This window comes from Scyliorhinus torazame, chromosome X (genome assembly GCF_047496885.1).
Source record: "Scyliorhinus torazame isolate Kashiwa2021f chromosome X, sScyTor2.1, whole genome shotgun sequence".
In the NCBI taxonomy this organism is placed as follows: domain Eukaryota; kingdom Metazoa; phylum Chordata; class Chondrichthyes; order Carcharhiniformes; family Scyliorhinidae; genus Scyliorhinus; species Scyliorhinus torazame.
Genome location: NC_092738.1, coordinates 9,686,178 through 9,712,982, shown reverse-complemented (window position 1 = coordinate 9,712,982; position 26,805 = coordinate 9,686,178). Strand labels below are relative to the sequence as shown.

The window sequence follows — 26,805 nt, the reverse complement described above, 5'->3', positions numbered from 1 at the left end:
ATTTTTGTGGAGCCATAAAAATAACTCTAAACTTACTATTTCAAAGCCCACTGGCTCTATTGCCAGTGCAAGACATTGAGGGGTTCCGTCCTAACATGGCAATTAGGGTTCTATGTCTGTCACTTTTGTTGCCCGTTTTGACAAGCATTAAGTTGGCCATGAAGAGGTAACACAACAGTCCTACTGAAGTAGGACCGAAACCTCCCTTCCCTCACAATGCACCATTCGCCAGCCAGGAGGCTGTTTGCTTCCACTCCAAGCCACATTCTCCAAATGATTAGCTGGATTTGAATTGGTGGTGAATGCGTCAGTCACGTTCACTTCTGCATGCAATAGCGCGGATCGGCGCAAAAGAGTGGAGGACAGCAAATGTGCAGCTCTGCGCGAAAAAAAATAAGAAGCCTGGCGCCAACTTGACTTGTGCGAGCATGGAATTTGCCTTCAGGAATGAGATAAGCAGTCGCTTCTATTTTTCCAATCCAACCCTGGTATAAATGCGGTCAGAAAGCAACATATATTTTGTGTCTAATTAAAGGTGAATTTTAACCAATATACAAAGCCCAAAATGTCAAGTTTGCTTAAGTCCAATGCTTTGTTGAAAGATGTCTTGTGGTGAAATCTCCACTTGTATTAAATCAACAAGGATGTTCCTTACTTTTGCTTGTTGTTTATTAAAGGAAATAGTGCCTCTCTTTGGCAGAAACATTCTCCCGTTGATTCACAATGTCTGGTACAGTTTCAGGAATCCAGCATTTATCACCCAGAGGAGGATGAGGCAGGTGACATCCGACAGTTTTATGAATTGTTGGCAGATTCGATGGAAATGATACGCAAGTGGGCAGAGAAAATTCCCGGTTTTATCGGTTTACCCAAGGAAGATCAGGACTTACTGCTAGAATCTGCCTTCTTGGAACTTTTCATCCTCCGATTGGCGTACAGGTAGGCCCTTACTCCGTCCCCCGTCCCCCATTATTATCCATCGAAGACCATGAATGATCATATATACTCGTGTAAAAGTTAATCTTGTGGAAAAGCTGACACCATGGCCGTTGCCATGGAAATATGTACAGCGGAATTCTCTGTTGGCGGGATCCTCTGGTCCGCTGACAGTGCACACAGGCCCACGCGGGTTTCCCGACGGCATCGGCTGGCCACAATGGGAAACTGGCTGCGGGAACGGAGAATCCCGCTGCCGGCTGGAGCGCACCGCACCGGAAAACGCGGCTGGCGGAGCGGAGAATCCCATCCGTAATTTTTCATATACCTTGTGGAAAGGTCGACCCTACTCTACCAGGAATCAAAGCCCAAAGATTTCAGACCCAAAGTACTATCTCGACAATCGCTTCAAAAATCTCAATTTATTATTCAATTTTTTTTAAATTTCACTTAATGTATTTCTTCCAGTTCCTACTTGCCAACAAAGGCAGGAAGAATGGAGGTTTTGATTTTTGGGGAGGGAGCCCTGAATAAAAACAGAGAGAGAGGTACAATAAACAGTTGATGTGGGCACGATTTCCCCATTACCGTGTGAATGCTTTTCAGAGCCATGTTAGGTGCTGGGTGCGTTTTATTTGGAAGTAAGCCCATCAGGGCAGCACGGTGGCGCAGTGGTTAGCCCTGCTGCCTCACGGCGCTGAGGTCCCAGGTTTGGTCCCGGCTCTGGGTCACTGTCCGTCAAGGCAAGCTTATCTTCTGCATTGATCACGGCCAATCCACCTAACCTGCACATCTTTAGACACTAAGGGACAATTTATCATGGCCAATCCACCTAACCTGTACATCTTTGGACACTAAGGGACAATTTATCATGGCCAATCCACCTAACCTGCACATCGTTGGACACTAAGGGACAATTTATCATGGCCAATCCACCTAACCTGCACATCTTTGGACAGGAAGTGGCAATTTAACATGGCCAATCCACCTAACCTGCACATCTTTGGACACTAAGGGACAATTTATCATGGCCAATCCACCTAACCTGCACATCTTTAGACACTAAGGGACAATTTATCATGGCCAATCCACCTAACCTGCACATCTTTGGACACTAAGGGACAATTTATCATGGCCAATCCACCTAACCTGCACATCTTTGGACACTAAAGGACAATTTAGCATGGCCAATCCACCTAACCTGCACATCTTTGGACACTAAGGGACAATTTAACATGGCCAATCCACCAAAGCTACACATCTTTGGACTGTGGGAGGCATCCGGAGGAAACCCACGCAGACACGGGTAGAACTTGCAAACTCCTCACAGATAGTCACCCAAGGCTGGAATTGAACCCGTAACTCTGTCGCTGTGAGGCAGCAGTGCTAACCATTGTGCCACGGTACTGGCCGAGGCCATGAAAATGAATCTCCTGCTTAATAGTCTACCAACATGTTTAAACACATCCTTCTAGTCATGGGATAGCAATGGGGATTGGAACAGATCGGTGTTTGATGGCTGGCCCAGGCACGATACGCCGAATGGCCTCTTTCTGTGCTGGAAAAACTCCCGAAGATGTCACTTTTTTCTGTCAACTATCCTAATGAAATATGCCCTGGCTGAAGAGATGCAAAAAGCTTTCAATCTTGGTAACCTCAATCGAACAGTCCTCGAAGTTACAAGGCAATGAATAATATCCCATTGCCTGGCTAAAGAAAACCCATTTTCGAGCAAATTGACAATGACATTCCTTCAAGTAATCACAGGCTTTGCTGGAAGTAAAACAAAAGCTATCCTGAAGTCACCTCTGTCAGTGTGGGATTAATTCTGGATTCAAGCAAAGTAATCAGTTTGATTTATTTTGTCCACTTTACTATTCAGTCCAAGACAAACAAGAAGGTTGGTTTCCTTGAACCCAGTGGGACTCTTGTATTGTGTTGACATGTTGCCTGCAGGTCCAACCCTGAAGAAAGCAAGCTTATCTTCTGCAGTGGCGTCGTCCTCCACCGTCAGCAGTGTGTGCGCGGCTTTGGTGAATGGATTGACTCGATCATCGATTTCTCAGCCACCCTGCAAAGGATGAAGATCGACATGTCCAGCTTCGCCTGCCTCGCAGCATTGGTGGTCATTACAGGTGAGCACTTTCTCTTGTTAAAACTTCCCTTCTGCATGTTAGATTTACCCTGTGGCTCCTCGAGGGCCTGGGTGCGCCCCATTCCAATGGAGAGCTCCAATCCACAAATCTTCTTAACGCCATCATTTAACTTGGAAATCTGAAACCCCAAAATGTTCTACCTCTTGAACATGACGAATAGGCTTTCACAGCACTGATTGTCCTGCAGTACTCTCTTGGTGCCCCGGGAAACCAAAATAAATCGGTCTTAAAAAGCCTTGTGATTGTTTACATGGGCCAGAATTCTTCGACGGCAGGATTCTCTAGTCCTGCCAGGAGCGTATGCATCCCGGTGATATGAGGTGGTGTCAATGGGATTTTCCATTGACAGTGGCGGGAACAGAGACTCGTGCTGCCTCCCACTGCCAAGAAACACGCAGCTGGGGATCCAGAGACTGCAGCCAATAGAAACGCAGAAAATAGGAGCAGGAGTGGGCCATTCGGCCCTTCGAGCCTGCTTCACCATTCATTATGATTATGGCTGATCCTCTATCTCAATGCTGTACGCCTACACTCTCCCCTTGACATCTTTAGAGTTTAGAAATCTATCTATTTCCTTTCTAAATATATTGAGTGACTTGTTCTCCACATCCTCCTGTGGTAGAGAATTCCACAGCTTCACCACCCTCTGAATGAAGACATTTCTCCTCATCCCCGCCCAAAATGGCCTACCCCGTATCCTGAGACTGTTCCCCCTTGTTCTAGACCCTTCCCCAGCCAGAGGAACAACATCCCTGTCTCCAGTCTGTCCAGCCCTGTCAGAATCTTATACATTTCAATTAGATAATACCCAGACAAGTAATACCCAAAACTCAACCCCTCTACATGATTTTATAGGGCAAGGTATACCTATAAAAAGCGAAGTAAATGCCAAAAAAAAGCAGCAATTCATTTTGAGCAGGTTTGGGCACAAAAGCTTAAGAGTTAACGCTGGACTAACAATTCCAAATCCTGCTCTGAGGACACAGGTTCAAATCCCACCCCAGCAGTTGGTGGATTTGGGATTCAGTTAACTAAAACAAGGCTGTATTGAAAGCTAGTCTCAGTGATAAATTGCCTCTTATTCATTGAGTAAAGGAGGAATCTGGAGCTAGTTTTTCTATTTCACGGGCCCTGACTCCCTTTTTCTCCCCTCACATAGGTTCTTATATATACTTAAGAAAAATGCCCGAATCCTTCCCAATTATTAACAGGTGCTCTCACTTACAACGAGAGCATGTACTTCATTGTAACCATGGCAACATTAACAGCCATGAAACCATCATCGATTGTTATAAAACTGCCCCTCTGAAATGGCCGAATGAGACACTCCGTTCAAGGGCGATTAGGGATGGGTAACAAATGCTGACCTTGCCCATGTGCCACGAAAGAATAAATAAATTCCCATTGCATGTTGTGACAGCTCCTGACTCACGCACTCAATCCATCCAGACCTTAACTCCCTCTAATACAAACTGACGAAACTCCAGAAATACCATGCGATCGTGGAGAGGTCATCACGAAGCCAATGTTTCTCCCAGAGTTCCACCAGCAGCTCTGGGGAGACATGGAAATGATTTGGGGAGATTCTTGTCCCAAAGTGGAGAATCCTCTCCCCGATCTGGCCTATACGTGACGCCAGGCCCACTCCATATGATTTTCTCTTAATAAGCTGGTTTAGCTCAAGGGGCTGGTTTAGCTCACTGGGCTAAATCGCTGGCTTTGAAAGCAGACCAAGGCAGGCCAGCAGCACGGTTCAATTCCCGTACCAGCCTCCCCGAACAGGCGCCGGAATGTGGCGACTAGGGGATTTTCGCAGTAACTTCATTTGAAGCCTGCTTGTGACAATAAGCGATTTTCATTCATTTCAAGCTCTGCTGTTACTTCATAACATAGAAAAAAAATATTGGTGTAACTAGGGACTGCCTCACTCGTTAGTCTTCTTACACCTTGCTGTTTCCCTCGGCCTGGTACTGTTCTCCATGTGGGCAACACGGTAGCACGGTGGTTAGCGCAATTGCTTCACAGCTCCAGAGTTCCAGGTTCGATTCCCGGCTTGGGTCACTGTCGGTGCCACAGTTCAAAGATGTGCAGGTTAGGTGGATTGGCCATGCTAAATTGCCCTTAGTGTCCAAAATTGCCCTTAGTGTTGGGTGGGGTTACTGGGTTATGGGGATAGGGTGGCGGGGATAGGGAACCTGGCCGCGAGGTTTGCGAGTGTCACACGGGAGGGTTTAAACTAGTATGGCAGGGGGGTGGGCACGGGAGCAATAGGTCAGAAGGTGAGAGCATTGAGGGAGAACTAGGGAATAGGGACAGTGTGGCTCTGAGGCAGAGCAGACGGGGAGAAGTTGCTGAACACAGCGGGTCTGGTGGTCTGAAGTGCATATGTTTTAATGCAAGAAGTATTACGGGTAAGGCAGATGAACTTAGGGCTTGGATTAGTACTTGGAACTATGATGTTGTTGCCATTACAGAGACCTGGTTGAGGGAAGGGCAGGATTGGCAGCTAAACGTTCCAGGATTTAGATGTTTCAGGCGGGATAGAGGGGGATGTAAAAGGGGAGGTGGAGTTGCGCTACTTGTTCGGGAGAATATCACAGCTGTACTGCGAGAGGACACCTCAGAGGGCAGTGAGGCTATATGGGTAGAGATCAGGAATAAGAAGGGTGCAGTCACAATGTTGGGGGTATACTACAGGCCTCCCAACAGCCAGCGGGAGATAGAGGAGCAGATAGGTAGACAGATTTTGGAAAAGAGTAAAAACAACAGGGTTGTGGTGATGGGAGACTTCAACTTCCCCAATATTGACTGGGACTCACTTAGTGCCAGGGGCTTAGACGGGGCGGAGTTTGTAAGGAGCATCCAGGCGGGCTTCTTAAAACAATATGTAACAGTCCCACTAGGGAAGGGGCTGTACTGGACCTGGTATTGGGGAATGAGCCCGACCAGGTGGTAGATGTTTCAGTAGGGGAGCATTTCGGTAACAGTGACCACAATTCAGTAAGTTTTAAAGAACTGGTGGACAAGGATAAGAGTGGTCCGAGGATGAATGTGCTAAATTGGGGGAAGGCTAATTATAACACTATTACGCGGGAACTGAAGAACATAGATTGGGGGCGGATGTTTGAGGGCAAATCAACATCTGACATGTGGGAGGCTTTCAAGTGGCAGTTGAAAGGAATACAGGACCGGCATGTTCCTGTGAGGAAGAAAGATAAATACGTCAATTTTCGGGAACCTTGGATGACGAGTGATATTGTAGGCCTCGTCAAAAAGAAAAAGGAGGCATTTGTCAGGGCTAAAAGGCTGGGAACAGACGAAGCCTGCGTGGAATATAAGGAAAGTAGGAAGGAACTTAAGCAAGGAGTCAGGAGGGCTAGAAGGGGTCACGAAAAGTCATTGGCAAATAGGGTTAAGGAAAATCCCAAGGCTTTTTACACGTACATAAAAAGCAAGAGGGTAGCCAGGGAAAGGGTTGGCCCACTGAAGGATAGGCAAGGGAATCTATGTGTGGAGCCAGAGGAAATGGGCGAGGTACTAAATGAATACTTTGCATCAGTAGTCACCAAAGAGAAGGAATTGGTAGATGTTGAGTCTGGAGAAGGGGGTGTAGATAGCCTGGGTCACATTGTGATCCAAAAAGACGAGGTGTTGGGTGTCTTAAAAAATATTAAGGCAGATAAGTCCCCAGGGCCTGATGGGATCTACCCCAGAATACTGAAGGAGGCTGGAGAGGAAATTGCTGAGGCCTTGACAGAAATCTTTGGATCCTCGCTGTCTTCAGGGGATGTCCCGGAGGACTGGAGAATAGCCAATGTTGTTCCTCTCTTTAAGAAGGGTAGCAAGGATAATCCCGGGAACTACAGGCCGGTGAGCCTTACTTCAGTGATAGGGAAATTACTGGAGAGAATTCTTCGAGACAGGATCTACTCCCATTTGGAAGCAAATGGACGTATTAGTGAGAGGCAGCACGGTTTTGTGAAGGGGAGGTCGTGTCTCACTAACTTGATAGAGTTTTTCGAGGAGGTCACTAAGATGATTGATGCAGGTAGGGTAGTAGATGTTGTCTATATGGACTTCAGTAAGGCCTTTGACAAGGTCCCTCATGGTAGACTAGTACAAAAGGTGAAGTCACAAGTACAAAAGGTGAAGTCACACGGGATCAGGGGTGAGCTGGCAAGGTGGATACAGAACTGGCTAGGCCATAGAAGGCAGAGAGTAGCAATGGAGGGATGCTTTTCTAATTGGAGGGCTGTGACCAGTGGTGTTCCACAGGGATCAGTGCTGGGACCTTTGCTCTTTGTAGTATATATAAATGATTTGGAGGAAAATGTAACTGGTCTGATTAGTAAGTTTGCAGACGACACAAAGGTTGGTGGAATTGTGGATAGCGATGAGGACTGTCGGAGGATACAGCAGGATTTAGATTGTCTGGAGACTTGGGCGGAGAGATGGCAGATGGAGTTTAATCCGGACAAATGTGAGGTAATGCATTTTGGAAGGTCTAATGCAGGTAGGGAATATACAGTGAATGGTAGAACCCTCAAGAGTATTGAAAGTCAAAGAGATCTAGGAGTACAGGTCCACAGGTCATTGAAAGGGGCAACACAGGTGGAGAAGGTAGTCAAGAAGGCATACGGCATGCTTGCCTTCATTGGCCGGGGCATTGAGTATAAGAATTGGCAAGTCATGTTGCAGCTGTATAGAACCTTAGTTAGGCCACACTTGGAGTATAGTGTTCAATTCTGGTCGCCACCCTACCAGAAGGATGTGGAGGCTTTAGAGAGGGTGCAGAAGAGATTTACCAGAATGTTGCCTGGTATGGAGGGCATTAGCTATGAGGAGCGATTGAATAAACTCGGTTTGTTCTCACTGGAACGAAGGAGGTTGAGGGGAGACCTGATAGAGGGATATAAAATTATGAGGGGCATAGACAGAGTGGATAGTCAGAGGCTTTTCCCCAGGGTAGAGGGGTCAATTACTAGGGGGCATAGGTTTAAGGTGAGAGGGGCAAGGTTTAGAGTAGATGTACGAGGCAAGTTTTTTACGCAGAGGGTAGTGGGTGCCTGGAACTCGCTACCGGAGGAGGTAGTGGAAGCAGGGACGATAGGGACATTTAAGGGGCATCTTGACAAATATATGAATAGGATGGGAATAGAGGGATACGGAACCAGGAAGTGTAGAAGATTATAGTTTAGTCGGGCAGCATGGTCGGCACGGGCTTGGAGGGCCGAAGGGCCTGTTCCTGTGCTGTACATTTCTTTGTTCTTTGTTCTTTGTTGACCTTGGGTAGGGTGCTCTTTCCAAGAGCCGGTGCAGACTCGATGGGCCGAATGGCCTCCTTCTGCACTGTAAATTCTATGATAATTCTATGAATGACGTTAGGCTACGCAGGCCTCGTCACTTAGCCTTCTACCTATTGTGGAACTGCACGGGGAGCAACCAGAGGGAAGACTGTACCCTGGTGAATGAGGGGGGGTTGACAGAATGGGTGCTGAGTGGGGATCCTTCCAAGCAACCTGTTTACCCACTCTCACTCTCTCTCTCTATCGATTTAACTGAAAAAAACATTGGGTGGGATTTTCCTTTCATGCCCATTCCGAGATTGGATATTCCCGCCCGAGGTCAACGGGCCTTTAAATAGTCTGCCAAATTTTCCATCCCGTTTGTGATGATTCCTGCGGTGGACGGGACTGAAAGATTTACCTTGTTATCTTCATGTAAGAACGAGCAAACGTTTCCATCTTCCTCCCCACAAAGGGCGTGTTCTCCAGCGGAGGAGGCAGCTCGCCATTGGCTGCCGGCAAGGGGGGGGGGCGGGGTGAATGGTCACCTTCGGCGGGACCGGAAAATCCCAGTGGCGGGAAGGGCTCGAGTATCCCAGCCAACGTGTCTCAAATGGGCCATATTTGCTCAAATGATTCTTGACTTTAAGGTTTTGAATTATCGTCTTACCATTTTGCGTCCTTCTCTGAAAATTAATGTCATGCATTGTCTGTGTTGTTTTTTTGCGATGATCCAGACAGGCACGGCTTAAAAGAACCCAAGAAAGTGGAAGATCTGCAGACCAAGATTATAACTTGTCTGAAGGACCACGTCTCGTCCAGTGCAGGTGAACAGATGCGGCCAAATTACTTGTCCAAACTTCTGGGCAAGCTCCCTGAACTCTGTACTCTCTGCACGCAAGGACTCCAGCGGATTTTCTATCTGAAGCTGGCTGACCTGGTTCCTCCACCTGCCATCGTTGACAAACTATTCCTGGACACTTTACCCTTCTAGAGAAGTCGCCAAGCTACGTGACTGTTGAACTGGACCCCGGCCACCATATTTGTAGCGGTATGAGCGTGGAGTAACACAGACTTTGACCAGTTCAAAATTGGATGGCTTCAGGAATTGGACAAGTATGCGATGCGCTAATTGAATTTGCTGTTTTTTAAAATGCTGTTTTCATTTTATTCAGCATTACAGATTGTTGGAGGAAAAAAATAAATCCCTTTGCTACAGTGCAACTTCTGCAGGACAATTTAACCAGAATGCAACTCTGAGTTTTGACAAACTTAAGAGATCAGAGAAGATCACAGCATTGGTTAGAGATACTCTCTCCCTCTGTCCCTATATTGTCAAGGCCCCGAATCTCAACTCAAGGACAATCTAATGGAATATGCCTCTTCTGCATTGCACACTCTGAATCACTGTCGTCTCTTACATCCAAGCGTTATAAATCGGAGTCAAGAAACATCATCATTGGGCCAAATGTAATTTTTTTTTACATAAAAAGATATCAGATCAGGACTGATTTTTTTTCAGAGATCACGGTATCTAAGGAAATGGATGCATTCTTTATCTGTCTAGGCTGGATTTGTGTATGCCAGAGATAGGAAAATGGTTTCCCAATCCAGCCATCATTGGAAAGAATAAAGCTTCAACCTATCTTAAATGGATTTTGAAAGGACAACATTTGTTAACACTGTAATAATTCAATCTTCAAAAGGTTCTTTCAAGGCTGGTTCTGGACAGTCAGGACTGAGAAGCCTGAAGTGTGACAGACTAAACCTCGGTCATTGTCACTGACAAACTTTGAATAAATATTTGACACTGTGGTTTTGTCACAAAATAAGTCAATAGTCAAGATGAACACAGTCATAAACTGGAAGCTGTGTAGCCACATCTCTTCAGTTGTGAAGGCTGCTGCACTCATGCAATATGGTACAAGTTATTGGTACGAGCTTGGATGCTTCGAAAAGGTTCTTTTAGCTAAGGTTCGTTCATAGTTCTGGAACCCAGAGTGAATCAACTTGAATTCGTAGTATCTGCTTTACAGAGAAGTTTAGAAACTTGTGTATGATTGGATAAAGCCTATTGCCCCAATGGAAACAGGCACTTTATGGGGTTAGGTGGGGGCAAGTGTGGACTATGATTCCTTTCATGAATCCACTCTCAGTTGGTTCCTAAGCTGCAACACCAAATTGTAAAGCTAACACCCACCAATGACTTCTTTGGTTACTTACATGGACTATGAGTACGTTCTCAGGATTGTTCCTGTCTTCACCTTATGGTCATCCGTGTGATAAAAAGTTCAAATCTATTGGCTGGTTGACCTTGTGAGGGAGCAATAGTGAAGGAGATTTATCGTACTCTTATGGCTGGGAATAATTGCCTGATTTTATCCAATTTACAGAACATTATGACTGGGAATAACATGCTTTAATCTCACATAGGGAGCACTGAATAAATTGTCTAAATAACATGTCTGATGTCATGATGGAAATGTGTATATTTTATATTGGTTATTTACAGTGCCTTACTAGTCATTGTGTACAAAAGGTGCTTGATTCGGATGTTGCCAGGAAATGTGTCATACATTGCACACTGTCGTCATGACGCAGTTGAATCCTCATCCATCAACTTTTAAGGCTTGCTTCTAGGTTTGCAAAACTGGTCTCCTCTGCTTCCTGATAGGACCTCAACAGTGAGGCAGCTCAAGTACTGAGTGATACCTGCTACTTTGAGACTGCAACCAGCCCCAACAGCAGGAGATGGGCGGGTCTCCGAGTGAGCTATTCTATTCATCTGCCCCAATGCAATGGTATACCTCAATAGGAAGGGCTATGGCCCCTGGGCACGCAAACATACTGTTCTTGGGCAGTGCTCAGCAGCCCTTAAGTCTCAGATAATCATGCATTCCCCCAGCTCTTTAAAAAGAAAAGCTGTTTGGCTCTGTAGGGGGTGGGTTGGATCATGGGGGGGACATATCCATTACCTATAGCAGCAAGTTCTGACTGTTTCCATACTCCAACAAAGTGCAGCCATGAGTGGGGGGGGGGGGGGGGGGGGGGGGGGGGGGGGGATTCAGGTGCACTAAAAGCGGGGATGGGGGAAGGGGGATTATAAAATGGCTCCGAGCGAGAGGGTTTGCTGAATCCAAGCGAGAGTGCGCAGTATCGCTTTGGACAGAGATTGTGCCATGGAATTGCTGAGGAGTGGTGGGGCCCTGCAGATCCAGCAGCAGAACAGCCAGGCAGGTGGGGAGGCCCATGTATCAGAGGGTCATGACTGATCTAGTCTCTTGAGCCCACCAAATGGTCCCCCGACAAGAGTGGTGGTAGTTGGTTTGCTCACCTGGATCTCTTATCTGCCTTCGCCATGCCCATTTTCCCCTGCCCATCTGTATATGTTGTATTATTATTCTTTGTTCTGTTGCATGTCTTTCTGATGAGTACACATTAAAAGAACTGACTGCAGCATATAAATCAAGTGCGTCATTTTCATTTGAGTAATGGTGAATGCAGTGAATGTGGTCAGCGTTTGGGGGGTGTGGCTTGATGGGGCGGGGGGGGTGGAGGAACTGGGTGACATTGAGAACCAAGAGACAGAAGCCAGCAGACAAAGCCAAGGGCTCAACTACACAGAACTTTTCCATATCTAGGGGCAGAGTCCGTGAAGAGTCATATTGGACTTGAAATGTTCAGCTGGATTCTCCGTCGGCGGGATCCGCCGTTTCGCCGGCAGCGCGTTCACGCGCACGGATTTGCTGACGGCGTGGGGGTGCCCACAATGGGAAACCCAATTGGCCGGCTGCCAGGACGGAGGATTGCGCTGCTGGTGGGGGTGCGTCGCACCAGAAAACGGTACGCCGTGACAGAGAATCCCGCCCGACTCTGTTTCTTTCTCCTCGGATGTTGCCAGACCTGTTGAGTTTTGTCCAGCAGTTTCTGTTGTCAATACCGTTGAAGACTGCTTTGCCAATAATGCAATTTCTAAATGCATAAGGATTCTGGTACACAGGGCAGTGCCATCAGCCTACAGACAGTTGGACAGAAATACCAACTTCCCCACAGAGGGGAACAGAATACATTGATTGCAAGGACATCAACACCGTGAATATAGGATCTGTAACATTCTGAATTGTATGATACAATTTACACAGCAAGCTGTGTTTTTATGAAAGAGGTGAATTAGGCTGGGAGATAGTGGTCTGGTGTGAGGTACTGATGCCACGACGCAGCAATCTGTAACCAGGGTGGGGATGGAGGGTGGAGGGTGGTAATCTGTATCCACATTGTTGGGGGAGGGGTTATGTGTGGAGGTGTGGCATGATGCTGTAATCTGTAATGCTTCAAATTCATTCGCAGTGACTTCAAACTCCATCTCAACTCATCATGCTCTCTTATGTTCACAGCGCATTTAACCTCCCTACATCGCAGAATCACAGAATTGTTATGGTGCAGAAAGAGGCCATTTGGTCCAACAAGTCACCACTGATTCTCCCAATGAGCATCATGATTTAGTGCCAGTCCCCTGCCTTTTCCCCACATCCCTGCACATTCATTCAAGTCATCATCTCTTCAAATAATCAGCTAACACCCTCTGCAATGATTGAACCTGCCTCCACCACACTTCAAGACAGCGCATTCCAGACACCAAACCTCTCGCTGTGTGAAAAGCTGTTTTTCTCACATCACATTTGCTTCTTTTGCAAATCACTTTAAATTTGTATCCCTTTTGTTCTTGATCCTTGTACGAGCGGGAACAGTTTCTCCCTGTTCCCTCTGTCTACCCTGTCCAGCCCACTCATGATTCATCAAGCATCTATGATCTCGTGAATGGTAGAACCCTTGAGTATTGAAAGTCAGAGAGATCTAGGAGTACAGGTCCACTGGTCACTGAAAGGGGCAACACAGGTGGAGAAGGCAGTCAAGAAGGCATACGGCATGCTTGCCTTAATTGGCCGGGGCATTGAGTATAAGAATTGGCAAGTCATGTTGCAGCTGTATAGAACCTTAGTTAGGCCACACTTGGAGTATAGTGTTCAATTCTGGTCGCCACACTACCAGAAGGATGTGGAGGCTTTAGAGAGGGTGCAGAAGAGATTTACCAGGATGTTGCCTGGTATGGAGGGCATTAGCTATGAGGAGCGGTTGAATAAACTCGGTTTGTTCTCACTGGAACGACGGAGGTTGAGGAACGACCTGATAGAGGTATACAAAATTATGAGGGGCATAGACAGAGTGGATAGTCAGAGGCTTTTCCCCAGGGTAGAGGGGTCAATTACTAGGGGGCATAGGTTTAATGTGCGAGGGGCAAGGTTTAGAGTAGATGTGTGAGGCAAGTTTTTTACGCAGAGGGTCGTGGGTGCCTGGAACTCGCTACCGGAGGAGGTGGTGGAAGCGGGGACGATAGTGACATCTAAGGGGCATCTTGACAAATACATGAATAGGATGGGAATAGAGGGATACGGACCCAGGAAGTGTAGAAGATTGTAGTTTAGTCGGGCAGCATGGTCGGCACGGGCTTGGAGGGCCGAAGGGCCTGTTCCTGTGCTGTACTTTTCTTTGTTCTTTGTTCTATCTGTCCACTCCACCAACTTGTCTGTGTCCCTGTGAAGTTCTACACTGTCCTCTACACAGAGCTTTATGTCATCCTCAAACTTTGAAATTGTCCCCTGTTAGGATACAGGGCCAGACTCCAATTTATGTTAGGAAACTGGATGAGAAACAACTTTGCAATTTGTAAACTGTGAAGAAAGGATACTTCACCCCAGGAGTGATTCCACTGATGAACAGGGATTTAAAAAATATTAAAACAAACTTTATCATTAACACAGGATTAAACAAAGTAACATCACAGAAAATAGCTTACAATTAACAGTTAAAAAATTCTTAACATTAAAAGGAAACACTTTAACTATTAACTTATACCTTCTCTATCTCCAATTAAGCCATTAAACCCATTACAGGTCAAACGCCACTTGTAAATAAAGTTAGCAAACACAGAGATAGTTGCTGTCTTCTGTGTAGAGAGTTGTTTTCAGCAAGGGAGAGAGGCCATTTTAGACACAAGCTGCAAGTCCTGTCTTTTGCAGACGTGGCTCCTCCCATTAATTACATCATCTCTTGTCCCACTAACTGGGTTATGACCATCTTACTGAGGCTAAACATAACCCCTCAATTATCTAAAACCCACAGAACTTTCTTTCGAGCCCTATAAAAGTAAACAATTAAATGGTTATATTCAATGAGTATTCAACTTTTACAACATCTCAATTGCATATTTTACAGACACACCGCCTGCCTGTATTTCAAAGCAGGATTTATAAAAATATTACTGTTAAAGATATATAATACAATATGTGTAACAATTTCTGACATTCATCACACCCCTGAGCACCAAGATCTAGATCATTAATATAAATCGGGAAAAGCAAAGGTCCCAACGCTGACCCCTGAGGAACACAACTACAAAGCTTCCTCCAGCCCGAAAAATATCCATAGACCATTACTCTCTTCCTGTTATTCAGCCAAGTTTGTATCCATCAGGCTTGTTTGTGTCCAATCATCTCGGGCAGGAGGAAGACCAGGGGGCGTCATTCTCCGACCCCCCAGCGTGCCGAGGAGGGGGATGAGGGGGTGTCCATGCCAGGGAGGGGGATGGGGGGCCCGTGCCGGGGAGGGGGATGGGGGTTCCGTGAGGGGGATGGGGAGGGGGTCCATGCCGGGAGGGGGATGGGGGGTTCTGTGCCGGGGATGGGGGTGGGGTCCATGCCGGGGAGGAGGATGGGGGGGTCCGTGCCGGGGAGGGGGGTGGGGAGGGGGGTCCGTGCCGGGGAGGGGGATGGGGGGGGGGTCCGTGCCGGGGATGGGGGGCGTCCGTGCCGGGGAGGGGGAAGGCAGGGTCCGTGCCGGGGAGGAGGATGGGGTGTCCGTGCCGGGGAGGGGGATGGTGGGGGGGTCCGTGCCGGGGAGGGGGATGGGGGGGTCCGTGCCGGGGATGGGGGGGGGGTCCGTGCCGGGGAGGAGGAAGGGGGGTCCGTGCCGGGGAGGGGGATGGGGGGGGGTCCGTGCCGGGGAGGGGGGGTCCGTGCCGGGGATGGGGGGGGTCCGTGCCGGGGAGGAGGATGGGGGGGGGGGGGGCCCGTGCCGGGGAGGGGCCTGGGGGGGTCCGTGCCGTGGAGGGGGATGGGGGGAGGGTCCGTGCCGGGGAGGGGGATGGGGGGGGGTCCGTGCCGGGGAGGGGGGGTCCGTGCCGGGGATGGGGGGGTCCGTGCCGGGGAGGAGGATGGGGGGGGGGGCCCGTGCCGGGGAGGGGGATGGGGGGCCCGTGCCGGGGAGGGGGATGGGGGGTCCGTGCCGTGGAGGGGGATGGGGGGAGGGTCCGTGCCGGGGAGGGGGATGGGGTCCCGTGCCGGGGAGGGGGATGGGGGGTCCGTGCCGGGGAGGGGGATGGTGGGGGGGGGGTCCGTGCCGGGGAGGGGGATGGGGGGGGTCCGTGCCGGGGAGGGGGATGGGGGGTCTGTGCCGGGGAGGAGGATGGGGGGTCCGTGCCGGGGAGGGGGATGGGGAGGGGGGTCCATGCCGGGGAGGGGGATGGGGGGGGGGGTCCGTGCTGGGGATGGGGGGGGGCCCGTGCCAGGGATGGGGGGGGTCCGTGCCGGGGAGGAGGATGGGGTGTCTGTGCCGGGGGAGGGGGATGGGGGGGGGGATCCGTGCCGGGGAGTGGGATGGGGGGCCCGTGCTGGGGAGGGGGATGGGGGGTCCGTGCCGGGGAGGCGGATGGGGGGCCCGTGCCGGGGAGGGGGATGGGGGGGGGGGGTCTGTGCCGGGGAGGGGGATGGGGGGTCCGTGCTGGGGAGGGGGATGGGGCGGGGTCCGTGCCGGGGAGGGGGATGGGGGGCCCGTGCCGGGGAGGGGGGTGGGGTCCGTGCCGGGGAGGGATATGGGGAGGGGGATGGGGGGGGGGGTCCGTGCGGGGGAGTGGGATGGGGGGCCCGTGCTGGGGAGGGGGATGGGGGGTCCGTGCCGGGGAGGCGGATGGGGGGCCCGTGCCGGGGAGGGGCTCCGTGCCGGGGAGGGGGATGGGGGGTCCGTGCTGGGGAGGGGGATGGGGCGGGGTCCGTGCCGGGGAGGGGGATGGGGGGCCCGTGCCGGGGAGGGGGATGGGGGGGTCTGTGCCGGGGATGGGGGTGGGGTCCGTGCCGGGGAGGGATATGGGGAGGGGGATGGGGGGGGGGTCCGTGCCGGGGAGGGGGATGGGGGGGGGGGGGTCCGTGCCGGGGATGGGGGGGGGGGTCCGTGCCGGGGAGGAGGATGGGGGGTCCGTGCCGGGGAGGGGGATGGGGGCGGGGTCCGTGCCGGGGAGGGGGGGGGTCCGTGCCGGGGATGGGGGGGGGGTCCGTGCCGGGGAGGAGGATGGGGGGGGGGCCCGTGCCGTGGAAGGCGATGCGAGGGCAAGTGAGTTGGTCCACCTGGCCAGGTGCCAGCCTCCAACAGTTGGACCCATGCGGTCCATGACACCTGGCTGGGGGGAGGAGGGGATATGGGCAATGATGACATGTCGTCGTTCCCCTCCCCCCCACCAGGCCGTCATGTTTTCCGATCATCCAGCGATGTTGGCCGCCGTGGCGGCAGCCACTAATGTCCATGTTGCCCTGGATGAGGAGGAGGAGGAGGAGCGTGCCAGAGAGGCGGCGCAGGCTGCCGCAGAGGTACAGGCGGCAGCCGCCCAGGCTGGAGGGACACCTGACCGACAGGACGAGGAGGGGGAGGAGGACGTCGCGGCCCCACGGCAACGGAGGCACCCGAGGGCGCCCCGTGTGTACCGGCCCCGGCAGTCATATCAGGACCTCACGGACCGGGAATGCAGGAGGAGACTCCGGATGAGGCGGGAAACCGTGGCACACATCTGCCACCTGCTGGCACACCTGTCACTGCGTGGCACTGGCGGGGGACACCCTATCCCCGTGTCCGTCAAGGTTACGGTTGCCCTGAACTTTTATGCAACGGGGTCATTCCAGGCACCGAGTGGGGACCTGTCCGGCATATCGCAGACATCGGTGCATCGGTGCATCCGGGCAGTGACAGATGCCCTTTATGCCATGGCGCACCGCTACATCCGCTTCCCCGTGGACCGGGCCAGCCAAGATGCCCGGGCCGTGGGCTTCTCTGCCGTGGCCGGGTTCCCCATGGTCCAGGGCGCGATTGATGGGATGCACGTCGCCGTGCGGCCACCTGCAGATAACGGCCGTGTTCACCATAGGAAGGGGACCTATTCGGTGAACATACAGGTGGTCTGCGACCACCGCATGATGATCCTGCACGTCTGCGCCCGTTACCCAGGCAGTGTACACAACTCATACGTGTTGTCGCGGTCATCCATCCCCGGCAGTTACGAGGGACGCCATCCCCGGCTGAGGGGCTGGTTTCTGGGCGACAGGGGCTACCCGTTGCGATCGTGGCTGATGACGCCTATACGGAGGCCACGCAATGAGGCGGAGAACCGCTACAATGATGCCCATGTAGCGACAAGGGGAGTGATAGAGAGGTGCTTTGGCGTGCTGAAGATGCGTTTCAGGTGCCTGGACCTCTCTGGGGGCGCCCTCCAGTATCGGTCAGATAGGGTCGGCCGCATCATTGTGGTGTGCTGCGTCCTGCACAACATAGCCCAACAGAGGGGTGATGTGCCGCAGGCAGAGGAGGGCGGAGTGGAGGAGCAGCAGGAAGAGGCGCAGTCCTCCCCAGATGAGGGGGATGGGGGTAATGGTCAGGGCAGACGGGCTAGACACAGGCGGGTGGCTGTCCACCGTTACCGGCTGGCCCAGCGGGCACGGGACAGACTGATAGCCGCCCGCTTCACTGACTAGATGGGCGTGGGAATCGGGTAGTATGGCCACAGACCGCACACCATGGCAACAGCCGCCCACCCACACCCCCACCCATCCACCCACCCAGCACCCTCACCCCCCACCCCACCCGCATGCACACCACCCCCCCCCCCCCCCCCCAATTGCCGATCCACCGGCGGCACAACGGGCCGGGCTCACACAGTTGCGGGTGGACGCGTGTCTATCGCAGGCCATGGAGGATGATGACAACCCGCCCTGCGGTGAGCTCCTGGCTCTACATCGTTGGACTATGTCTGACCCATGGCCACAGTACCACCATCCACCAGGACCATCCCTGCATGCGGCTGTGACACTGCAGCGCACGGTCCCGTCCTCTGCCCGGGGGGATGTTGATGGCGGCCCAGGGGGAAGGGGCCAGACTCACCTGGGGCTGAGGTAAGACCACCCCTCACACACACACCTGCGCTCAACGTACATGACACCCCCGCACGCTTTGGACAGAGCACAAAGGCAGCTTCTGTAGGTGTAACATTGACTTTAATAACCAAAGGAGTTCATGCACGTGCCCTCGCCCCTAAAACTCATCTGTGCCCTGCACCCGTGCCAACTTACTCAGTGTCTAATTGTTTGGCCTGACGGGCCCTTTGACTACGTCTATGTGGTTCCCCAGACGGTACAGCAGAACTGGAGGTGGACTCCTGTGATTCCTGCCCTCTGACTCGGGATCCCTTTGGCGGCCGTTTCCTGGGGCGTCCTGGCCTAGATGGGCCAGGCTGCGGCCCGGGCGACTGGGATGGCGAGCTGCCATCCTGTCCTGCCCGTTGCCCACCCGATGCACCTGGGACGGAAGGGGGGGAGTCCGAGGTGTCGCGGTGTTCCGGGAAGTCCCCTACAGGGGGACCCGGGACGGACCACAGCACCTCCTCCTCCCTCGGGGTGCCCGATGGCACCCAGGCCTCTACATGGGTGGGGGGTGCGAACGGACTGGCCATCCGACGCCCCCCCGACATCTGGCGCTGCCAGTCCTGGAGGCCCGTGCTGGTATCGACAGGGGTCTGCAGGTTTGCAGCCATGGAGCCCAGGGGATTGGCAAACCCTGTCTGTGACTGTGCGACGCCGGCTCGCACATGGCCAATGGCGCCGATGCCCTCAGCGATGGCCTGCAGAGACTGGGCCATGGCCTGCTGAGACTGGGCCATGGACTGCTGAGACTGGGCTATGGCCTGCTGAGACTGGGCCATGGCCTGCTGAGACTGGGCTATGGCGTTGAGCGCCTCTGCCATCTGGCGCTGGCACTGGCTCATGGCCTCCTGTGAGAGGGCAGCCATGTCCTGGGCCACAGACGCCGCCTGCACGGAAAGCCCCAGGCCTCGCAAACCGTTCCCCATGTCTGACACCGTTGCACCCATTGCCTCCACCGCGGACGCCACCCGTGCGGTGTCGGCCTGGGTGGCACGTATGACCGGCACCACTCCCAGCTCCTGGACGCGGGTGGACTCCTCCACCTGCGACTGCAGCCGCCGCAAGCCGCCCGTCACCCTCTTCGCTCGTCTCCGGGTCGGTGGTTGCATCGGATCTATGTGTGGGTGTGGTGACTCCAGGAACCCGGGATACATCTGGGCGGCAGATGTTCGCTTGGGCTGGGCTGCCCTCCGACCGCCCGGCCCCTCTGCTGCTCCTACCTCCACCTGCTGTACCGGGACGGCTGTGTTGTGCGCACCAGTGTGTGTACCAGACGCCTCATCACTAAAGTGCCCAACCGAGGTGAGTGTTTCTGCGATGGTGGAGGGTGTTGGTGACAGCAGTGGCGTTGTGTCATGCTCTTCGTCCCACTCAGCACTTTGGGGTGGGGGTTCGTCTCCACCCATCCACTCTGTGTCACTGTCCGGTATTTCGTCTTCCTGGGTAGTGCTGTCCCGGGTAGGGGTGTCCGGGGTAGTGGTGTCCTGGATAGTGGTGTCCTGGGTAGTGGTGTCCTGGGTAGTGGTGTCCTGGCTCGGCTGTGACGGGGGCCTGTGGCTGCCCCTCTCGTCGCTGGGTGGCACACGCCTGCGTCGTCGCACCCGCATGTGACGGGGGCGTCGTCTCCCTGTTGCTCCAGGTCTCTCCGTCTCCCGTGGTCTCCAAGGGACATCCTGCGGGCGTCGCATGCCGGTGGGTCCGGGTCTCTCTGTCTCCCGTGGCCTCCGAGGGGCATCCTGCGGGCGTGCATGCCGGAGGGTCCGGGTCTCTCCGTCTCCCGTGGTGTGCGAGGGGCATCCTGCGGGCATTGCATGCTGGAGGGTCCGGGTCTCTCCGTCTCCCGTGGTGTGCGAGGGGCATCCTGCGGGCGTCGCATGCCGGAGGGTCCGGGTCTCTCCGTCTCCCGTGGTCTCCGAGGGGCATCCTGCGGGCGGTCTGCATCTGCGGGGATGGGTGCCTCGACGTTTGCTCCTGCGATACACAATGAAGCATGCATGGTTAGACATCAGGCAGTGATCAGGTGATATGGGGGATGGGGGATATGGGGGAGGGGGGATATGGGGACGGGCTGTCAGTGGCTCACTTGCTAGTACGCCCCCGACCTCTGCATCAGCAATCTCCCGGTCCTCAGGTCCGCCAGCCAGTTCCAGGGCCCTTTGCTCGTGTTCGGTCAGTGGCCTCTCATCAGCGGGGCCTCCTCCAGTCCTTACATGCTCCCTATTGTTGTGTGCGCGCTTCTCCTGTGGCGGGGGGGGGGGGGTGGGGGGAATGGTGGCAGGGGTAAAAGGCAACAGTGTTAGACAGGTATATGAATGCACGCCATCGGTTGCGCGTGCATTGCAGAGGTTAAGGTTAGGGCTGGATTCACTTGGGGAAATGGGGGATATGGGGAGGGGGGATATGGGGGAGGGGGGATATGGGGGATATGGGGGAGGGGGGATATGGGGAGGGAGGATATGGGGAGGGGGGGTATGGGGAGGGGGGATATGGGGGAGGGGGGATATGAGGGATATGGGGGAGGGAGGATATGGGGGAGGGGGGATATGGGGGATATGGGGGAGGGGGGATATGGGGAGGGGGGATATGGGGAGGGAGGATATGGGGGAGGGGGGATATGGGGAGGGGGATATGGGGAGGGGGGATATGGGGGAGGGAGGATATGGGGAAGGGGGATATGGGGGAGGGGGGATATGGGGGAGGGGGATATGGGGGATATGGGGAAGGGGGGATATGGGGGAGGGGGGATATGGGGGAGGGGGATATGGGGAGGGGGGATATGGGGGATATGGGGAGGGGGGATATGGGGGATATGGGGGAGGGGGGATATGGGGAGGGGGGATATGGGGGAGGGGGGATATGGGGGAGGGGGGATATGGGGGATGGGGGATATGGGGGAGGGGGATATGGGGAGGGGGATATGGGGGATATGGGGGAGGGGGGATATGGGGGAGGGGGGATATGGGGGAGGGGGATATGGGGAGGGGGGATATGGGGGATATGGGGGAGGGGGGATATGGGGGATATGGGGGAGGGGGGATATGGGGAGGGGGGATATGGGGGAGGGGGATATGGGGAGGGGGGATATGGGGGATATGGGGGATGGGGGATATGGGGGAGGGGGGATATGGGGGGGGGGATATGGGGGAGGGGGGATATGGGGGAGGGGGGATATGGGGGATGGGGGATATGGATATCGGGCAGGGGGAGGCTCACCCTGCCTGCTCTGACGAGGTCGTTCACCTTCTTGAGGCACTGGGTGCCTGTCCGTGGTGTCAGGGCCACAGCGGTGACGGCCTCTGCCACTTCCCTCCACAGACGCCGGCTGTGGCGTGGGGCAACTCTGTGGCCGTGCCCGGGATACAGGGCCTCCCTCCTCTGCTCCACTGCGTCCAGGAGTGCCTCCACATCCCGTGACTGGAACCTCGGGGCTGAGCGGCGGCCAGCCATCCGGTCGGGTATTCCGGTCGGGTGTTCCGGTCGGGTGGGGAGGAGCAGCGCGGCCTTATGAGCCGTCACGCCGTGCGGCGCGTATGACGCTGCACGGCATGAACCACTGCGCAAGCGCGGATCCCGTTACGTCACTGCTAGCCCATTTCGGGCCGGAGACTTCGCGACGATTTTTGCGGCGTGACGCAAGTCGGATTTGCGCCATTTTTTGCGCCGATCGGCGGACTTTGTGCCGATAACGGAGAATTTCGCCCCAGATCTCCGACATCACCACCAGTACTGGGTCACTTACCAGCCATTGAGCAGATGCTTAACTGTGCCAGACATATCAATACCATGGATACAGGAACAGGGTGGGGGGTAGATACAAGTGGCTCACCTCTCGACTTGCAGGGATCCTGAGCTGTGGTGCCCCCCAATCAATGACTCACGTCATTGAAAACAGCCCCCTGACAAGATTCAGCGGAGGCCTCATAGAGCTCTGTTTAGCCACCGCGGAAGCTCTCGCCTGGCTTGGTGACGACTACATGTTTTTACAAACATACTTTTGACTGCTCAAAAGCTTTCTGTGACCTACAAGGCCCAGACCAGGTGTTTGATAGACCACTCACCTAGATGGATGGAGAACTTCAGTAACTCTACCCACATCGAAGGCCGAGGACAGCAATCATGGGAACACCGCTACCTTCTGGTTTCCGGCCAAGTCACACATATGTATTGTCATTCCCTCATCTCTGCCAGGTGAAGTTGCTGAAATTCCCTGGCTAATGGCAGCGTGCAAAAACCATCCTTCTAGTGGTTTAAGGTGAAATTGTACCACTTTTTCGGGGCAACTAGAACAGGGGAACAGGAAGAGGCCATTCAGCACATCGAGCCTCCTCCTCCATTCACTCCGATCATGGCTGATTGGACACGTCAGTATCTTTCACCCCTCACTATCCCCATAACCCTTTATTGTTAATCAGAAATCTATCAATCTCTGCTTTAAACATAGAGAATTCCAAAGATTCACAATCCTCTGGGTAAAGAAATTTCACCTCATCTCGGCCTTAAGGGCTTCCCTATTATTTTGAAATTGTGTCCCCTGGTTCTGGACTCCCCGATCTAGGGAAACACCTCGGGCAGGATTCTCCGTGGGCCGACCCGGAATTGGGACAGGAGATTGGAGAATCGGTCTTGAAGCCCAAAATCGTGGTGGGCGCCAGGCACAGGCCACAATGCCACGCTCCGGCGCCTCGACAGCGGCGTCAATGCGTTCTACTCCGCACGGACAGTAAACGCCGTCTGCATATCATTAGCAGGCCCGACCTGGCATTCTCCGGGGCCTCTAGCGATGCTCCGCCTCCACTGGGGTATTATCGAGGCCGAACCTCACATGTGATTTTTAAAAATCGGGAAACAGACGGGAGGTGGGAAGGAGGCTGCTGAGGGAGAGCGAGGACGTCGGACACGGAGCGGCTGCTGGTCCTGCCATTGGCAGGGCTGGTGGGGGGGAGGTGTGGCCAGGGGGCCTCTGCCAAACTCGGGGGGGTGGGGGGGGGGTGGCTGCAGGGAGTGACGGGGGTGACCAGGGGATGGGCCGTGGGGTCGGAGTGAACACCCACGGGACCTGGGTGTCCAGACGCGGCCTGCATCTTGCTGCGCCCCCCACTGACCGCCTGCCGTGGTCCGTAGTTGTGCAGAGTGACACCGGCCTCCCCCCAACAGGCGCCCCCTCCCCCCAAGGACAACGGCCACAGTAGCCCCCGCAGGAGGCCACCGGGCGGGGACGCGCGGAGCGTACCACGGGCATGGGTAGCGGCAGCCACCGATACCCCTGGCAGCAGGGACGGGCACCAGGGGTGCTGTGGACAGAGCATCAGGGGGAACGGCTGGGAGTGGGTGTGGGGATGGGGAAGGGAGGGGCGAGGGGGACATACAGGGGCAGGGTCTGCAGTGCAGGCCGGGGCCACCATGTAGTCCAGTGGGTCTGGTTGAGCATGGGGGTACGTACCACGTTAACATGTCTGCCTTTCACTCCCTGCAGACAATGGACTTCGGAATTTAACCAGGAATGATGGCCTTAATCCCAGCCCTGGAGGATACACTGAGGCTGTACCAGCAGGAGCTGCTCGGACCCTGCAGCGGCAGAGCCTGCCCCGGAGGAACAGGAGCCAGCTGGTGAGGATGGAGAGCCGGATGCCCAACAGGCCGAGGAGGAGGTGGGAAGGAGGCGCCACATCGGGCCTGCTGTGTACGGGCAGCTCCGGGCGTGCTGTCAAAGACTCCGGCTGAACATGGAGGCAATGCGACATATCTACCAGATTATGGCCCACCTGGCACCGCGGGGGTATGGGGGAGGACCCCCTCTCCCGGTGGCCATCACGGTAACGTTTGCCATGAACCTTTATGCAATGGGTCCTTCCAGGCGTCGAGTGGGGACCTGCCCGGAATCTCACAGATTCGGAGCACAGATGCATCCGTGCCATCATGGAAGCCCTATATGCCCAGTCTGCACAATATATCAAATTCAATATGGACCAAGCCCACCAGGATGCCCGGGCAGCGGGGTTCGCCCTCATCGCCAAGATGCCTCCGACCCAGGAGCTGATCGCTGGCCCATGACAGGCTGGCCTTCCCAAAGCGAAAGGGGTTCCACTCGATGAACGTGCAGCTGGTGTGTGACCATGCGATGCGCATCATGCATGTCTGCGCCAGATACCAGGGCAGTGTGCACTACGCCTTCATCCTGGCACACTCGACGGTTCCTGATATGTTCGAGATGCCCCTTCCAAACTGGGAGGTTGGCTCCTGGACGACAGAAGCTATCCGCTGCGGCCGTGTTTGATACGGCCCACCTGGATGCCACAGACCGACGTGCAGACCCGCTACGACAACACTCATGCAGTGACCAGGAGCGTGATCAAGCAGTGCTTCGGTGTCCTGAAGCTGTGGTTCAGGTGCCTGGACCGCTCTGGTGGGGCGGTACATGCTGGAGGAGGGGGGTGAATGCCAGGCCCTGTTGGACGAGGAGGAGGATGCGGTGAGCGCTGGTTGTACTGCGGTCCCTGAGCCAAGCCCAACCCAATGTCTGCTCACCCCGCCCCCCACCCCTCGCACCCCCTGCGCCTCCTCTGCCGCCAGCCCAGACTAGCCCATCCATCTGGCAGAGCACGGAGGCAGGTTGTAACAATGTGCACACGGGTTTAATATTGTTATGGGTCCGGGTTTACAGAACCCCAAAGTGTTTCATGGAGTTCAGCAATGGCCAAGGAAAGTGACTTGGGCTTTTCCAAATTCACTTTTGGCTAGGTTTATCACCAAACCCGCCGCCTGAAGTCAATCGAATAACTCCATCAGATGTTTTAAATGTTCTTTCCATGTCTGGCTGAAAATTACCAGATCGTCGATGTATACCGCACAATTGGGTAATCCTGAAACAACTTTATTAGTTAACCGTTGAAATGTGGCTGGGGCGGTTTTCATGCCAAATGGCATAACTTTGAACTGGTATATACCATCTGGAGTCACAAAAGCTGAAATCTCCTTCGCCCTTTCGGATAAAGGTACCTGCCAGTAACCTGAAGTAAATCCAATTTGGAAATAAAAGCGGATTGTCCCACTTTCTCGATGCAATCCTCCAAACGGGATAGGATAAGAGTCCGTTCTTGTAACTGCATTAACCTTTCGATAGTCCACACACAACCGTTGGGTACCGTCTGGTTTAGGTACCATCACTATGGGTGAGCTCCATTGGCTGCAACCCACTTCAATTATGCCATTTTTAAGCACACTCTCAATCTCTCTGTTAACCTGTGCCAATTTTAAAGGATTAAGTCGATGTGGATGTTGTTTGATAGGAACAGCATTTCCCACATCTACATCATGGTTAGCCATTTTAGTACTTCCCAATTTATCTCTACAAACTTGCCCATGTGATATCAATAACTCTTTCAGGTCAGTTTGTTTTTCCTCTGGAAGGTAACTTAACAATTCATCCCAATTTTTAAGAACATCCTCATTTTCCAATTTAATTTGAAGTGTGTCAAATTCACAATCATCTGGATTTGGTTCGTCACTTTGAGGTAGAATCATTAAAACCTTTTTCTCTCCTTCCCTTTCAAAGTATCTTTTAAGCATATTCACATGACACACTCGGTGAGTCTTCCTTCTATCTGGTGTTTTTACCACATAATTCACCTCACTTAATTTCCTTTCAATCTGATACGGTCCACAAAACCTAGCTTTTAAAGGTTCACCTACTACTGGTAACACTAAAACTTTATCTCCACTGGCAAAACTACGAACTTTGGATTTCTTGTCCGCTACCCGTTTCATCACATTTTGTGCAACTTTCAAATGTTGTCTAGCCAATTCACCTGCTCTATTTAATCGTTCCCTAAAATTTGACACGTAATCCAAGAGTGTAATTTCCAATTTCTCACCCACCAATTTTTCCTTAATCAATTTAAGTGGTCCTCTTACCTCATGACCAAAAATTAGTTCAAAAGGACTAAATTTGGTTGACTCATTAGGTGCATCCCTAATTGCAAACAATACGAATGGGATTCCTTTATCCCAATCCTCTAGATAATCTTGATAATACGCCCTCAACATTGTCTTTAATGTCTGATGCCACCTTTCTAACGCTCCCTGCGATTCTGGATGGTACGCTGTTAGAACATAGAACATAGAACGATACAGCGC

The 26,805-nt window shown here is 53.3% G+C and overlaps 1 protein-coding gene across 4 annotated transcripts in view; it reads left to right on the top strand.

Moving 5' to 3' along the window:
• The window catches only part of LOC140405407 (nuclear receptor subfamily 4 group A member 1-like), a 170,309-nt gene extending 160,280 nt beyond the window's left edge, over positions 1 to 10,029 (top strand). For all 4 annotated transcript variants that reach the window (XM_072493771.1, XM_072493772.1, XM_072493774.1 and 1 more), the window contains exons 5-7: positions 737 to 939; positions 2,893 to 3,071; positions 9,115 to 10,029. In XM_072493771.1, the coding sequence (XP_072349872.1) occupies positions 737 to 939; positions 2,893 to 3,071; positions 9,115 to 9,371 (639 nt within the window). In that variant the 3' untranslated portion in view covers positions 9,372 to 10,029. The remainder of the gene's footprint in view (positions 1 to 736; positions 940 to 2,892; positions 3,072 to 9,114) is intronic.
• The last annotated feature ends 16,776 nt before the right edge of the window (positions 10,030 to 26,805 follow it).